Genomic DNA, 17,985 nt, shown 5'->3' with positions numbered 1-17,985 from the left:
ATTGCTGGGTCATAGGGGAGATCTATGTGTAGTCTTTTGAGGAATCTCTATACTGCTTTCTAAGTGGTTGAACAAGTTTATACTCCCACCAACAATGCAGTAGGGTTCTCTTTTGGCCACATCCCTCCAGCATCTATTGTTATTAGAGTTCTTGATTATAGCCATTCTAACTGGGGTGAAGTGGAATCTCAATGTTGTTTTAGTTTTCATTTCTTATATGGCTAACAAATTTGAGCATTTCTTCATGTGTCTATTGGCCATTCTTTTTTTTTTTTAATTGTGAAAATTCCATACAGAGGGGTTACAATTACATGGGCAAGGTAATGAGTACATTTCTTATCAAGCATTGTTGCCTTCTCCTTTGTTTCCCCTTCCCTTCCCTTTCCTTCCCATCTTCCCCCACCCCCAAGTTGTAAAGTTTGTTTTTCAGCATAACGAATTGTACATTCTTCAGAGAAGTCTCTCTTTAAGTCTTTAGTCCATTTATTAATGGGGTGGTTGTTTCTTTGAGGATTTGTTGTTGTGTTAATTTTTTGAGTTCAGTATATTTTAGATATGAGGCCCTTGTCTGTTGTATGGCTAGTGAAGATCTTTTCCCAATCCGTGGGTTTTCTATTCATCTTGCTATTAAATCCTTTGCCATGTAGAAGCTCCGCAGTTTCATACAATCCCATTTGTCCAACCTTTCTTTGATTTGTTGTGTTTCTGGGTCTTTATTAAGAAAATTTCGGCCTGTGCCAAGGAGCCCTAGAGTTTCTCCTATTCCTTCCTGTAATGTTTTCAGGGGGTCTGCTTTGACCTTGAGGTCTTTGATACATTTGGAATTGATTCTGGTGCAGGGTGATATATAAGGACCTAGCTTTAGTTTTCTACAGGTGAAACACCTGTAGAAAACTACAGGTGTCTGCCAGCACCATTTACTGAAGAGGCTGTCTTTCTTCCATTCTATATTTTTAGCTCCCTTATCAAAGATTAATTGGCTATAGGTCTGTGGGTTCATTTCTGGGTTTTGGATTCTATTCCATTGGTCCTCAGGTCTGTTCTTGTGCCAGTACCAAGCTGTTTTGATTACTATGGCTTTGTAGTAGAGTTTGAAATTTGGTATTGATATTGCTGTAGCACTATTGTTTCTGCTAAGGATTGTTTTTGCTATTTGGAGTCTTTTATTGTTCCATATGAATTTTTGGGTTGCTTCTTTTTCCTTGTAGAATGAGGTTGGGATATTGATAGTGGCCTTTGGCAGTATTGCCATTTTCATGATGTTAATCCTCCCAATCCAGGAGGTTTTTCCACTTCCTATTTTCTGCTTTGATTTCCTTTTTCAGGTTTTTAAAGTTTTCACTATAGAAGTCCTTCACTTCTTTGGTTAAGTTAACTCATAGATATTTCATTTTTTGTGGGACTATTACAAAAGTTGTTTTTCTGGTTTCAGCCGCACTCTTCTCATTATTAGCGTACAGAAAAAACAGTAATTTTTAAGGGTTAATTTTATACCCTACTACTTTGCCAAAGTTTTGGATCAGCTTGAGTAACTTGGAAGTGGAGTCCATGGGGTTCTAAGTGGGTAGTTTTATTATATCTTTGTTTCTCTAGCACATAACTCAATGTCTTTATATATAATAAATATTATTGATAAAATATGTGGATGTTAACATTGAAAATGAGACTAACATGAGGTGAGCTCACTATATGATTAGGTTTCTGTTAGGGCTTCATAGCAGTACCACATCCTCTATGTGACTTACACAACAGAAATTTGTTTTCTCTGGGAGGGTAGACATTCACACAAGGCTGCTGCCAGGTTTGTTCTCTGGTACGGCTTCTCTCCTTGTTGGCTACATTGCTGCTTTCTTGCTGTGTCTTCTCATGACTTTTTCTCTCTGCCTGTACACTTGGTTTCTACACTTCTAAACTCATTTAATTGAACACTGAAACAACACAGAGATAAACGTTTGAATCAGCTACTACCACTTTGGCTGAGAGGATAAGAAATATTTTTGTTTTTCAAAGGTTTGAGAAGTTGGGACTCAGGACATCCCTTTCTCCCACCTAAAGAGGATGCATTGCCCTGCTGCTAGCAGTATTTAAGAAGAAATATTAGAAATCTAGTCCTGAGAAAAAAAGGAAACTGAGACCATACATGATTAGTTTTGCTAGGAAAAGGTAACACTGGTAGGAATAGCAGATAGACTAGAAGGAACAAATTTGTTCTCTTGTCATCTTTACTTTCCAGTCTTCCTCTTGTGTTTCTTGATAATTGAGCTTAATGGAAAACTAGCCATCAGAGGAGAAGAATAGTACAGAATCTGAATCCAGCAGCATAAAACGTACTACAGAAGGGTAAGCTTGGAGTTAAAGTTTCTAAGTTAGCTCAGGAAATATTGTCCTAATCCAGTCTGGCAGTATGTATCAAACCTCTTAGAAATGTAATTCTAGTTCAAGAAATATAAAATTCCAGGCATGGTAATATATGCCTGTAATCCCAGTATTTGAGAAGCTGAAGCAGGAGAATTGCAAGTTCAAGACCAGCCTGGACAACAGGGAATGAAGTACCCTCAAAACATTCAAAGAACGGCCTGGGAAAGTGGCTCAGTGGTAGAGTCTTGCCTCGCATGCAAGAGGCCCTGAGTTTGATTCCTCAGCACCACATAAACAGAAAAAGCCAGAAGTGGTGCTGTGGCTCAATTAGTAGGGCACTAGCCTTGAGCTGAATGGCTGAGGGACAGTGCCCAGGCCCAGAGATGTGGCCCCACAACTGACAAAAGCAAACAAACTAAAAAATACCCAAAGAAATGAGCAAACAAAAAATTCAAAAAGTGACTAAAGATGTAGGTATAAGGCTATTTGATTACAGTAGTACACATATTACAAAAATGGCAGGTAGGCTTGGTGGTACCTGTCGCTTTGCGCTTGTAATCCTACTTAGGAGGCTGAGATCTGAGGATCTGGATTAGAAACAAGCCTGGGCAGGAAAGTCTGTGAGACTCTTATCTCCAATTAATCACCAGTAAACTGGAAGTGGCGTTGTAGCTCAAGTGTTAGAGAGCTACCCTTGAGCAAAAGAGCTCAGGGATAGTGCTAAGTCCTGAGTGCCAAGTCCCATGACTGACCAAAAAAAACCCCAGAACAACACACACACACACACACACACACACACACACACACACGCACGCACGCACGCACGCACGCACGCACGCACGCACGCACACTCCACAACCCCTCCGGACTAATGTGCAAGAAAAGAAGCACTACAATGTTAAGTTGGAGAGTGCAAGCTTAAGAGCCAGCAGCCTGGGATTTTTGTTTTTTGTTTTTTTGTTTTTTTTTTTGTAATTTTTAATTGAGATTAGGTGATTGCATAAATTTCACATATTTTACAGTATTGTGGAATAGTGATGCTTAAAGTAACAAACACATTTTAACCTTCATAAGACAGATTGTCATTATCATGATCTATAAAGTTTATAAATTCTATGAGCTTGGACAATACAACTATTTCTTCTATATTTGGTGATAGTTGTTAAATTTCTTTCCTTTTGCTTAGTGTAATCTGTTCCCTCTTTCCCTCTCATTCCCTCCTTCCCATTGCTGCCTTTGAGTTGTTGAGTTCATTTTCCTCAATGTCCAGTGCAAACAACCTGGGTTTTATATAAGCTTTACTACTTAACTTTCTTAATGAATCTTCTGATCTTTCTGGGAATATTCTTTCCTATCTAAAAAGTGATCCTAATGGTTTTTACTCACAGGATAGTTGTGATATCTGAAGGTTTTAATACCTGTAACACATTTGGAACATTTGTAGTAAGTACTCTATAAATGTTAGTTACTAAGGAGGAAGAGAAAATCAAAAGAGAATTTTGTCTTTCTATTAGCTACAATTTTTTAATGCAAATGTCATAGTTTTATAATGAGGAAATATTTCTGTTAACACTAAAAATAAACAGAGATTTAGTAAGTGTTCTTTGTTTACTTCTAGTAGACTTAGAACTGTAGAACTCTCCTTTGTGGGCGAAAAGTATATTCATTGCATTTAAATGCAGATGACACTGAGGCAGGTCAGCAGAACAAGTGAAAATACAGGACTGGAAATCTAACTCAGTAGTAGAGCACAAGCTGTGAAGGAAAAAACCAAGCAAAAGCACAAGGCCCTGAGTTTAAGCCTCCGTGTTAACACTTAAAAAAAAAAAAAAGTCACCTCCATACTTCTAGGAATTTGTCATTGGCTATCTCTTCCCATTTTCCAATCCTCTTTGATTCTTTCATACTATCTTAGTATGAGGCAGAAGTTATTTATTTTATTGGTATTGTAAGGGTGATATACAAAGGGGTTACAGTTCCATAAGTCAGGTAAAGAGTACATTTCTTTTTGAACAGGGTCACTTCTTCCCTTGTTTTCTCCCAGTTTTTCCCTCCCCCCCAACAGTTGTTGTACTTGGTTACAGAGATGCTAATGTGAGATGGGAAAATAGTAAGACTTTACTCTTTTTAGCTACACTTAGGAATGTGTTATAGTTTACCCCTAAATCCTCTGCAGTAGAAATGTGTAAAGGATTGATTTGTTATTGCTGGGAAGAGTACTGTTCTTTAAAGAAGGCAGGACAAGGGGGAACCAATGCAGCAGTGATATGCACATGACAATATGTTGGAAATGATCTGGACAATTTGGGGAGGGAAAGTAGGAGAAAATTGAGGGAAGAGGTAACAAGGTTCACAAGAAATGTACTCATTACCTTACTTATGTAACTGAAACCCCTCTGTACATCACCTTGACAAAAAATAAAGAAGGCAGGAGAGTGTCTGGTCTATTTTAGCTTTAAATATTTGTTTAAATTTTGCCACACTAATAGCAACATTTATTAGAAATGGAAATCCAACATTTTCTACTTGTTTGTCCATTCTTTTGTTTGTTTGTTTGTTTTTAGTTTTTGTGCTGTTCCTGGGCTTTGAATTCAGGTCTATAGTACTGTCCCTGAGCTCTTTTGCTTAAGTCTAGCATTCTACCACTTGAGTCACAGCTCTACCTCCAATTTATTGGTGGTTACTTGGAGATAAGAGTCTAATGGGCTTTCTACCCAGAAAGGCTTTGATCCTGGTTCAAAGACCCCTGAGAAGTTAGGATTACAGGCATGAACTTCCAGCACGGGGCTTGCTCTTTTTTTTTTTTTCCTTGTCTTAAAGAATGATTTTAGCTGTAGATTGTGTACCTGAGAGTTACTGTGTTGACCCTTGTGTCTACCTGGCTTTGAATGCCACCTCGTAAATCATATAGCCTTTGACAGTGATTTCAGCCTTGGTAAAAATGAAGAATATATGATGGTTTTTGAAGATTTCTTTCCATTTGGAATACCATGATCTAGATATTAGCAGAACAGTTTATTCTATCAGACACATATTAGTTATTATTCTTTATAGGTCTTAAAGAGAATGATGGTATTTGCTGATTTATTCAAATGTTATTTTAAACCTTAGTTTGACAGGAAAAAATGCCTACAACTAGAATATTTAAAAATGTAATGTATGAGGAAGATTTTTAATTTTTTTTTGTCATTGGAAGGTATTGGGGATTGAGTTTAGGTATTTATGCTTGCTGAACAGGTACTCTACCACTGAGCTACTCACTCCTCCATTTCCTTTTTCCATTGATTATCTTCTAAGTAGCATCTTGCTTTCTGTGTGGGCATGCTTCCACATGTCACTAGGGATGAAGGGCACATACTACTGTGACTGCTCCTTGTGCTTCCCATATAGCTGTGATAAAAGATGTGTGCCACTGTGCCCAGCCATTGGTTGAGATGGAGTTTCATAAAGTTCTTTCCCTGGACTGGCCTTTTGAACCATAATCTCATGATTTCCACACCTCCAAAGCATGTATCTTAGCATATCAAATATTCTTTTATTAATGCTCTTGTGCTCACATCTCACTAATGAGTTAGTGATACTACACATGTTGTAAGTGTATTTGTATAAAAAGGAATTTAAAAAGTTATGTAAATGCCAACTATAGAAATTAGTCTACATGATTTCAAATTTCAATCCTGATTTTGGGCAGTTAAATTAAAATTTATCCTGAGTTAAGAAGTGGCAATCAGTTAACAAAAATAAACTTTGGAGGACAGACTGGAAACCAGTATTTGTTTGATATTCCTTATTTAATTGTTAGATATTTCTCATTTAATCTCTAGGATTACTTAAAAGTTGCTTATAATCAGGTGCTGGTGGCTCAGGCCTGTCATCCTAGCTACATAGGAGGCTGAGATGTGAAGATCACAGCTTGAAGCCAGTCAGAGAAGGATAATCGATGAGCCTCTTATTTCCAATTAATTATCAAACAGCTGGAAGTGGGGTTGTAGCTCAAAGTGGTAGCCTTGAGCACTGAAGTTCAGGGACAGGGCCCACGCCCTGAGTTTAAGCCCCATGATGAACAAAAAACAAAAATTGTTACTGTGTTTTAGCATGGATTGCTTTCTTATCTAAATTTACAGTAACATACATATACAATAAAAGTGTGAATGAAATTCATCTTACTTGTCTATTATTAACTTTTAATTAGTATTTTATGTCTAATTGTAGAAGTCATTGAACAAATTCATCATAACAAAATGAATTCAGTACCATGTAAAGTCTAATGGGTTCTGTTGGAACTAATTAAAGTTATAAGGTTATCTTATTGTAGACAATAAAGAATGGAAATGGACCTTTTTAAAGCCATTCATGTTGTTATGTATCTTTTGTGACTGACTACACTTTTAAGGAAAAGATTATTTTAAAAAGGTTTAAGTAGCAGCTATAGAGTGCTTTATGTGGGATTCTGAAGAATTTAAATAGTTTGAAGTGTACAGTTCCAGATTATAGAATCTGTCTTTGAGTAAGTAACTTAAAAATCTTTCTGGAGCTAAGCATAGTTTTATAGTACTGTGTTTTATAAATTTCAATGTGTTTATTTACATACTATGCAAAAACACAAGGGTGGTTTCTGCTTAACAGACTGTCTCTATAAAAAAGATTAAAAAAAATGGAATTCTAAACTGTCAGAAAGCATTTAGGAGTTGCTGAAGGCCAGCCATGGAGTTGCAGGCATGGAGAATTTAGTAAAACTGAAAAAGAAGGCTGCTATTGGAAGAGAATCATGTTTTAGAATCAGATTTTCAACAAAGTATTTCTTAAAGTGAATACCTGATACTTTGTTTATAATACTAGAGATATTGAATTAGGCAAAGATTCTCTAATGGCTCATGGAGATTTTCTTGGTGCTTGTAAGTGGATATGAGTAGTACTTAATAAATTTCCAATTATTTTTGGTGGATTTTGTTTTGATTTTACTGATGTTAATAATAAGTACATTAAAAATGTGAGCATTACCTCTTTCAAGTTTTGTACAGTACAGTGCTCGCCAAATAGTACTATTTACCAGACTTCTTATGCATTGGATAACTGGAAAATCTAGCAGTAATTGTTTTCCTACTACTCAGCTGTTGAACTAGTTTTCTTCACACTAGCATGCCTAATAGTAGTGTAATTTCCCACTCTTATAAACTAAGACATTCTTCCTTATCTTTTGGGTGTTTATGATGTGGAATAGTGATTCAGTGGTAGATACTCAAAATTATCGAGTTCTAGGTTCTATGAAACAAATGTCCACTGAAGAAAATTAATTTGGGATAAATTTACTTCTATAATTGCAGGAGAAGAAAGGAACCACTAGACGATTCAAAGAGGGATTGATCTAGGCTTTAGGATATATTTAAGAGAAATTTATGATGGTCCATACTGGATACTTGTGGTTATAAAGAGTTTTTAATTTGAGACTAAGCAGTATTTGATAGATTTTTTATTTTTAGACTTACCTTAGAAGAGAATTGGTAAGACATAACAGGAGAGCTACTTTTATTCCACAATATTAAAGGATAACAAATATTCATGTAGGTAAAGTAAAAAAGGCAAATATTTAAATTAAATAACCAAAATTTAATGATAAATAATTGACTTTTTCACTTTTATGGGTTTCTAAATATAGTTAGTGTGCCGGGCGCTGGTGGCTCACTCCTGTAATCCTAGCTACTCAGGAGGCTGAGATCTGAGAATCACGGTTCAAAGCTAGCCCGGGCAGGAAAGTCTGTGAGACTCTTATCTTCAATAAACCACTAGAAAACCAGAAGTGGTGCTGTGGCGCAAGCAGTAGAGCTTGCATTGAGCTGAAGAGTGCAAGGACAGCGCGTAAGCCCAGAGTTCAAGCCCCACGACCTAAAAATAAATAAATAAAGTTAGTGTATACAAGATATAATAAGGGAGTTCTATAAATAATTAGAAATAGCAGCTTTAAGTTGAGGATACATTGTTGCTTCTTGCTTCATGAATTTTGCCCTGTTACTGAAATTATCTGTTTTGTGAGAATATGAGAAATATTCCAGTTGGTCTAATATTTTTAGAATGGCATTTTTAAATAAAATGATTACTTTAGCCATTTAAAATGTACAATTCAAAGGAGTTCACAGTGTTGTAAAACTATCAACCATGATCCATTTCCAAATGTTTTTATCATCTCACACAAAACTTACCCATTAAACAGTAACTTAACCAAACCTACCCCACAACTAGCATCTAATAATCTTTCTTCCACTTTCTATGTCCATTACTTTGTATATCCATTTTTATGTCCATTAGATATACCTATTTTAGGTATATCACAGAAATGGCAGTATACCATTTGATGTTAAAAATGACTCGAATTATAGTTGAATGTAAATTTGTATTGTATGACTTATATGTACCTCAGGCTGTCTTTACTTGTGATCTTTCTGCCTCAGCTTCCTGAGTGCTGGGATTCCAGGCACATGCCACTATGCCTCTATGCCTAGTTCTTCCATATTCTTTTAATATTGGCTATTAATATTAGTTAATTGGCTATCAACTCTAATAATTTCCAGTGACTTTAAAAACTTGGGAAATGTTGTAACCCCAAAGATGTCTTATCTGAAATGCATAAGACCAAAAGTTTCATATTTCAGAGTTTTTAAAATTTTGAAATATTTGCATATACATAATGAGATACTTTGGAAATAAGGTTGAGGTCTATACTTAAAGTTCATTTAGGTTTCATAATATACCTTGTATATATAGTTTGAAGCTAATTTTATTTACTTTGTTTTTTATGACACTGAGTTTTGAATTCAGTGCCTCGTGCTTGTTGTACAATGTGTTCTACTTCTTGAGACATGTCCCCAATCCTTCTTTGCTTTTGATACTTTTCATGTAGGGTCTTCAGCTTTTTGCCAAGAGCCCAAGACTCTTTAATTTACAGCTTCTTCTATAGCTGTGATCATGGACTTAATGATTGAAATGAGATCTTGATAACTCTCTTGCCTGGACCAGCTTTGAGCTGAGATCCTTCCAATCTCTGCCTCTCAGGTAGCTGGAATTGCAGGCATGTACAACCATGCCTGGCTACAGTAAGTTCTTGATTTGTCTTTTATATTCAGTATTTAAAAACTGAGAAAAAAACATAACTGGAACAGAAGTCATTAACAGAATTTTTGCTGTTTCCGATTTTTGAAGTTACTGTATTTCCAAAGCTCTACTTATCAGAACATTTTCTGTTTGTTTGCTTCAATGCTGCCATCTAGTGATGATTATGGGGATCACATCATAGCAATGTACACACATTGCAATCTGAGTTCCTCTTTGAACTATCCCTTACTTTTGAGAAATTCTTGCTATAACAAAAGTCTTTTTTAAGTTACTGAGGCTATGAAGTCACTGAGATTGCTTTGGAAGCAGTGGGGCACTTACATATTTCTGTGGTTATTTTTGAGCTGCATATAACTTTCATCAGGCTCATATCCAACTCATCATTCTTTCCATGTAGGACACTGTTTTATTTTTTCTGCAAAGGTAATTTAATCCATTTTACTATATGTATCATATGCTTGTTAGGTGCTAGGAACTGCTAGTAATAGCATTCTAAACAGATAAAAATCAGATTTTTCATAACATTTGCATTTAGTTGAGGGCAAATACATACACACACACACACACACACACACACACACACACACGATAAGTTGTGAAAAGAGCAAGGGAAAACAAAAGCAGGGAGGGTGCTATGGATTATTGTGATGGACAGAGTGCTTTGAGATGTTAGATGGGTCTACAAAGAAAGCCCTTCTGAGCATGTGTGTTGCCTAGAGATCCAAAGGATCTAGGGAAGAACATTTTACACAAAGGGAAGCAAGTACATAGGTTCTGCATGCGGCATATCTGATTTTTCAGAAAAGAGAAGCAAAGAAGCTGGAGTGGAATTTAGGAGGATCAGAGTAAAAAGAGATGAGGCCTGAGAGTTAATTTTGTATATATTGGGGGATATAGAGGTCATATGATATTACAGTTCATGTGGCATTTCATCTGAGATGGAGGTCACAGGACTGGAGGACTTAGGGTAACTGAATAATGTGCTTTGGTTTACTTTTCAACAGTTTATCCTGGCTGCTGTATTTAATGGTTTGTAAAGTTACCTTCTACAATCTTTCTTGTTTAATTAGTTGTAAGAATGAGTTTACTTTATATAGATAATGGGAACAATGGGATATAAGGACTAAGCTTGAATAAATCTGGGAATAGTGATTATAAGGCATATTGTTTGTTTTTACACATTTTTTTCTTTTGTGCCAGTACTGTGGCTTAAAACTCAGGAACTGGGCCCTGTCCCTTAGCTTTTTCACTCAAGGCTGGTTCCCTACTGCTTTAGCTGGTTAATTGGAGGTCAAAGTCTCTTGGATTTTTCTGCCTGGCTAGCTTTGAACTGTAATTTTCAGATCTCAGCTTCTTGAATGGCTAGGATTACAGGTATGACCCATCAGCAGCTGGCAATCCAATGTAGTTTTGTGTGTGTGTGTGTGTGCACATGCGCATGTGTGCATGTGTACGTGCATGCTGGTGTGTGCGTGTGTACTTGTGCCTAGGTTTGAACTTGACCCAGACACTGTCCTTGTTTTTTTGCTTAAGGTTAGCACTCTACCACTTGAGTTATAGCTCCAGTTGAGGGTTTCTGGGGTGGTTTATTAAAAAGAAGATACTCATGGACTTTCCTGCCCTGGTCAGCTTTAAACCACAATCCACAGATCTTTGCCTCCTTGAGTAGCTAGAATTACAGGTATGAGTCATTGATGCCTGGCCCAATGTAGTTTCAGCCCTCCAGTGGCTTTTTCATGGTTAATAATAGATTGAGAATGAGAATGACAGAGTTTTGATTTTTCTTCATGTTCTCGACAAATATATTAAAAAAATCACTGTGTATTGACTAGCAGTACTATTTGATCAACATGTTACATTTTTATAAACTGTCTTAATCTAGATGGTTTAACATTTCTAAAATTTATAACTTTTATCAGCTAAAACAACTCCTAAACTACATTCTTTTTTTTCCAAATTGCATATTTATTTTTTCTGGTACCAGAGATTGAACCTCCAAGGCCTGGATATAGGCAAGTACTCTACCACTTGAATCAAGCCTCAAAGCCCTTTTTCTTTATAAATTTATTTTACATTTTAAAATACCATTTAATGTGTAATACCTTTTAATTTGTCCATCTTTTAAATTTGCCAGATCTCTTTAACTAGCTATAGGCTAGTTCCTTTGACTTTTTTCTTTCTTTCTTTTAAATTAAAATACATTAGTTCACAAGGAGTGATTTCTTTAGCTACACAAGAGGATTGTGATTTTGCTAACTTTGCCTGGGCTGATCACAAACTAGCCATCCTCCTGCAAGTAGCTTTGATTATAGGCATGTACTATAATAGGCTCCAAATTTCACTTTTAAAAAAAATCAAGCTAGGGGCTGGGAAGGTGGCTCAGTGGTAGAGCGCTTGCTTTGCATGCCTGAGGCCATGGGTTCGATTCCTCAGCACCACATAAGCAAAAAGAAAAAAGCTGGTAGTGGTGCTGTGGCTCAGGTGGTAGAGCGCTAGCCTTGAGCTAAAGAGCTGAGGGACAGCGCCCAAGCCCAGAGTTCAGGCCCCATGACCAGACCTCCCCCCCAAAAGAAATAAAAAAATAAAAAAAAATCAAGCTGAAATTATCACTTAGTTAAAAATGTTGTGGTAGTTGGTAGTAGTAGTATTTTTCTGATTTGGTTTTGTTTCAGTAGCTGAAATAAAAACTGTCTTTTTTTTTTTTTGGTATTGATCTGTAATGTCAAAGAAAATATACCTTCAGTGGAAACTATAAGTTAGGGGTATTATGGATGCATTTGTTATGTATTACTGAGAACGATTTCTATACAATTTCAGAATTCTTGGATCAGTGCCTTTATTTGACTTAATGAGATCAGTTTTTGGCTTTCACAGTTGAGTGAGAAAATATAGTATTTGTCTTTCTGTGCCTGATTAACTTCATGTAGCATTGTTTTCTCTAGCTTCATCTGCATTACTACAAATGATAAAATTTCATTTTTCTCTGTGGCTGAGTAATATTCCAGTGAAGTCACATGTTTAAAGTTACAGACTATGTTAAGTACAGTGACTCATGCTGAGGGACAGTGCACAGGCCCAGAGCTCAGCCCCTACGACCAACCAAAAAAAAAAAAAAAAAAAGAAATCTTCTAGTGGTACCTTAGAGGCCACAGGATAAAGCTCAAATTGTACGACCTAGCTTCTACCTTATTTCTAGGTCTTCCTTAAAATTTATTTATGAAGACTTCGCTGCTTTTATTACTGCAGCCAGAATAAGTAATGGAAAGGTTTCTCATTCAATCTCTGGAGTGAAGATTGCTTGTTTTTATTGGACACATTAATTACTTTCTATGTTGGACATTTTGATGTTATTCCACCAAACTCTCACTAAATCTTTTTTTTGGGGGGGGTCTGTTGTGGGGCCTTAACTCTGGGCTTGGGCGCTGTCCCTCAGCTCTTCAGCTCAAGGCTAGCACTCTACCACTTGAGCCATAGCTCCACTTCTGGCTTTTTCTGCTTATGTGGTACTGTAGAATCAAACCCAGGGCCCCATGCATGCAAGGCAAGCACTCTACCACTGAGCCACCTTTCCAGAAAGACCTCCATTTCTGTTTTAGGAAAGCATTTTCTCTACCAGCCACTTTGTGTTCTGATCTAAGCTTTCTTTGTTCCACATTCTTCATGGGAAAAGTCACCAACTCTAATGGCTTTTAATGCCATTGTATATGTGTATGATTTGTAGATGTTTATGTTCAAACCAGTCTTTCTGTGGACTTCAGATCCCTGTATCATTATTGATGTGTGGATGTTCCATGTTCTATAAGCATTTCAGTAAGCTCAGTATCTCCCAAATTAAGCTCATTCTTCCTCTTCTAAAGTTCTATACTTTCTACTCTTTTGGAAATCTTCGTTTGGTGAGTTTGATGTTAAATACTCCTTGAAGATATGATGTCAGTAGTAATTCTATGAAATTACCTTTTCATCTAGTTGATTATTTCCTAGTTTGTTTTCATTGTTATACATCTGTCTTGGTACTGTAACTGTAACTATAACCTCATAGACTAAAAGCATCTCCGAGCTGTCCTGCCTAAGGACTAGCAAAAATATTTAAGTGTGCTTAAAACCCTGGGTTCCATCCCTAGCACTCAAGAGGGAAAAAAAAAAAGTTGAAACTATATCCAATTATATTAGTAATCTCTTTTCTTTTAATCTTCTAATATAGTTGATCATATTTTTTTCAGTTATCCTAAGTCCTGTTTAACTTACTTTCTTTTCTATTATTTTCACATCTAGCTGGCTCTTAGGTCTATTGCTGTTTATTCTGTTCACTGTCCTTTGGTTTAGTCCAGGTCTTCATCACTTCATCACTGACTGCTGCCATAACTGTTTAATTGTTTTGCCAATCTTAGACTATTCCCATTTGTGTTTAATATTGCTAGTTACGTTTCTCAAATACAGGTGGTTATCTTCTACTTCTTTTTTCCTGAAGAAAAACTTTACCTTCTAATTAAAATTCTTGATTTTTAAGCTTTATTCAAGTATATTTACTAGATAAAAATAGAAAATATTGTTTATATTTTGTTGAATTTTAAAGTCCACTTTTAATGAGGCATCAGAGGCAGTTATTCAAAAGTGATCCAACATCATTTATTTTTTCTTTTTTTGGGGGGGGTTCACTTGTGGGACCTGAGCTCTGGGCCTGGGCGCTGTCCCTCAGCTCTTCAGCTCAAGGCTAGCGCTCTACCACTTGAGCCACAACGCCACTTCTGGCTTTTTTCTTTTTGCTTACGTGGTGCTGAGGAGTCAAACCCAGAGTCTCATGCATGCAAGGCAAGCGCTCTACCACGGAGCCACCTTCCCAGCCCTATCATTTATTTTTTCATTCCCATTTTCCTCCCTAATATAGAGGATTAAGCAATGGCCTTAACAGATTTCACAGTTAAAGTTTATCCTACTTACATTTTATATTACTTGTATTACCTTTCCCTCTATCACTTGTTAGGGGGAGCAGTGTTGTAGAGGGAACACAGATACTTAAATTTAAATTTGCTTCTAACTGTTGTCCTTTGATTACCTCACTAAAATCCCATAACAGAGTACTGATATTTAATATGTGATGCATTCCTCTCCTCCAAACCATGGGGAATTTCCTCTCCCACTGCTATGGAGTATATACAATTAATGTTTTCTGCCTTACATTATAAATAATTTCTTTGTATACTTCTCACTACTTTTAAAGTACATGCCTATTCTGGGCTAATACATGTCTTTCACTTAATTCAGTTGACTGGATTTTAGGAGAAGGATTGGTTTTGTGTTTAATGTATACTTTGTCACTTAGTTTCTAAGTGAAAAATAGTATTGGGATGTGATTTTAAAAAAAAAATCAATTGTAAAGGTCTTATCAAAACAGGTTTGGTTAAAAACTCAACTACATAGTTGGAATTTTAGGAGAGTGATACAGTTGTCCAGAAGTTAGGTAAACTTCTGATAACAGTATAAAACTTTAATTGTAGTGTTTTTATATTAGTAATTTTTTTATATAAACAGTACTAGTACTGGAATGAATTTTGTGTTGTTTTTTTTTTTTTACAGCCGGTTGCTGAACCAATTCCCATATGTAGTTTCTGTCTTGGTACAAAAGAACAAAATCGGGAAAAGAAGCCAGAGGATCTCATCTCTTGTGCAGACTGTGGCAATAGTGGTATGTGACTCCCATTTCCTCTCAACGTATTTGGCAAAGCAAGAGGAGAATGTACTTAACTGAATTTACATCCTTAATCCTTATGAAAGTAATATTGTAATTTGACTCAGATAAGCATCTGTACTAGGGAGAGATTTAAATAGTTGAAGTATTTAATACAATTAATTTAAATCAGCTCTTTTTAAAGTAAATTTTCTGTGAACTTATTTTTTCCTGTTGATCTCTATTTCATTGTTGAACATTTGCTTAAATCATACTAATCAATTAGAAGTTATTCTTCGGTTCTTTAATAACCACTGCCTTTATCTTTTTTGATTCATTCCTTAAGCTTAGTGCAAAAAAGAGTTAGGATGATAACAGATAAATTACTTTTGTTGGTCAGGGACTTAATTCAGGGCCTGAGTGCTGTCCCTGAGCCTCTTTGTGCTCAAGGCTTGCCCTTGGCCACTTGACCCGACAACACTACGTCTACCTTTTTCTGAGCAGTTTATTTAAGAGTCTCATGGACTTTCCTGCCTGGGCTGGCTTCAAGCCATGATCCTTAAATCTCAGTCTCTTGAGTTGCTAGGCCTACTGGTGTAAGCCACCAGCACCTGGCTCAGAGTTATTTTTTTAGATGGAAACTTTTTTGGGGAAGTGTTGACCTTATAGTTCAATATGTGTATAAAATTCTGGGTCTTAAGAAAGCTTTTGTAGTCTCCTAATTTGTCAGTTCCAGAGATACCTTTACTCTATATTTAGGAACTCTTAAGACCTTATAGGAAGGCTTTAGTAAACTCTCATTCATTGCCTTTTTGGTTTAATCTTCAGTATTTTTATAATCTGACAATCCAAGATTGATTCAGAAAGCAAACTACACTAGATACTTCAAGGGGAGGAGAATTAGGTACTTGTAAAATTGTTGGAAGAGCTGTAGAGGAAAACCCTAAATTGGGCTTTTTATTTTTGTGATCAGAAACAAATTTTATGTCATATATCAAAACTATTACAGAATCTAAGCTGTTGACAGTAGTCGTTTGTTGTAGATAAATTTTTTCCTCCAGTTTTGTTTAATGTGTTTTTATTGAAATCTTGAGCCAGAGTGCTATTGAAGTAAAAGGAGATAGAGGGCAAAGTCCTTTATTCTAGAAGTTTACAATCTTCAAATTTTAAGAAAATTATCTTAAGAAGTTGTTCAAAGGTGTTTGAACAGTGTCACTTCTTCCATCATTCTTCCCTGTCTTTTCCAGCTCTACTCATATCGTCGTTACATAGTTTCATGTTCATATATGGACATTGAATATAACAATTATATTCACCAGCCTTCCTCTTAAAATGAGCTTTGGAGATAAAAGACTCCTAAAGAATGAGGGGACTTAGCTGGGTGACTGTGGCTCATGCCTGTAATCCTAGCTACTCAGGAGGCTGAGATCTGAGGATCACAGTTCAAAGCCAGCATGAGCAGGAAAATCTGTGAGACTCTTATCTCCAATAAGCCACCAGAAAACCGGACATGACTCAAGTGGTAAAGTTCTAGCCTTAAACTGAAGAGCTGGAGGACAGCGCCCAGGCCCAGAGTTCAAGCCCCATGAATGAGTAGAAATGATATCACTGCCTCTGAACTGTTGAGTTCTGTTGGGGTGCTTATTGTGGCCATCATAATTGCCTACTAGACAGAAATGAAAGAGAAGAGTATATCTTGTTGTTTCCATGACTTAACCATTAGAAATAATATTAGAGCGAAGATGATCTTCATTTCATTTCTGCCTTTCAAATATCTCTTGAACACATCCAGTTGTTAGAACTCAGTTCATATCTAGAAGTTGGCTGGAAACTTGTCTAACAAGTTTTGTTTTTATTTTTATTTACTTTTTTTTTTTTTTTTTGGTAATGGGGCTTGAACTCTGGGCTTGGGGGGCTGTTCCTCAGCTCTTCAGCTCAAGGTGAGCACTCTACCATTTGAGCCATAGAACTACTTCCGGTTTTCCAGTCGTTTATTGGAGATAAGAGTCTCAAGGACTTTCCTGGCAGGGCAAGCTTTGAACTGCAGTCCTCAAATCTCAGCTTCCTAAGTAGCTAGGATTACAGGTATAAGCCACTGGTACCAGGCAGTTTTTATGTATAAAAGCTTCTAAGATGATGGTAGGGGAAAAACACAGGAGGTGACAACAATGCTTGATAAGAAATGTATTCATTACCTTGCTTATATAACTATAACCCCTCTTCTGTACAGTATTCTCACAATAAAAAACTTACTAAAAAAAAAACAAAAAAACACTTCTAAGATGAGAATAGATCTTGGGTGCCAGCTAGGTGGCCATGTCCAGCATGGTATTTACAAGCCAAATGAAAATTTGGCTTTAAAATCCACAAAGATAGCACAAATATATAGTAGCATGTTACACATTTCAGTGATTTCCAACATACATTAGTTATGTAAAACCTTGCAAAAGAATTTTTATAGGAGCCCAAATATAAATATAAAAAAGAATCTGATCTAGTTGAGGTGAGAATGAAATAGGGTTGAGGGAATGCTGTGTTTATAGCTTAGCCTTCTAAGAATAAGCATATTTGAGGAGCTATAGGGGAGGACACAGTTTTAGAACCGTTACCAATTAGGTAAACTTTAAAGAGACTGAATATACTTGGGAGGTGAAATCGGGTAAAGTCAGCCAGATTGTAGCTCAAAACCCCTGGAGATAGTGATACATACCTGTTTTCTCTGCTACTAAGAAGGTGAAAGTAGAACTGTGGCCTAAGGCTAGCCAGGACTAAACATGGAGACTCACAAACAAACATAAGAAACAAATGAAAAAAATGGCATTGCTCAAGTTAAGCTTGCAAGTTGAAGGCCAAGT

At 36.4% G+C, this 17,985-nt stretch overlaps 1 protein-coding gene across 2 annotated transcripts in view; it reads left to right on the top strand.

Moving 5' to 3' along the window:
• The window catches only part of Kat6a (K(lysine) acetyltransferase 6A), a 117,003-nt gene that overhangs the window by 41,799 nt on the left and 57,219 nt on the right, over window positions 1-17,985 (top strand). For both annotated transcript variants that reach the window (XM_013025845.1, XM_013025854.1), the window contains exon 3: window positions 15,040-15,148. In XM_013025845.1, the coding sequence (XP_012881299.1) occupies window positions 15,040-15,148 (109 nt within the window). The remainder of the gene's footprint in view (window positions 1-15,039; window positions 15,149-17,985) is intronic.

This window comes from Dipodomys ordii, unplaced genomic scaffold, assembly GCF_000151885.1.
Source record: "Dipodomys ordii isolate 6190 unplaced genomic scaffold, Dord_2.0 Scaffold4, whole genome shotgun sequence".
Taxonomy (NCBI): Eukaryota; Metazoa; Chordata; class Mammalia; order Rodentia; family Heteromyidae; genus Dipodomys; species Dipodomys ordii.
The sequence above is the reverse complement of the archived record's forward strand: the minus strand, read 5'-3'. Positions and strand labels throughout refer to the sequence as shown.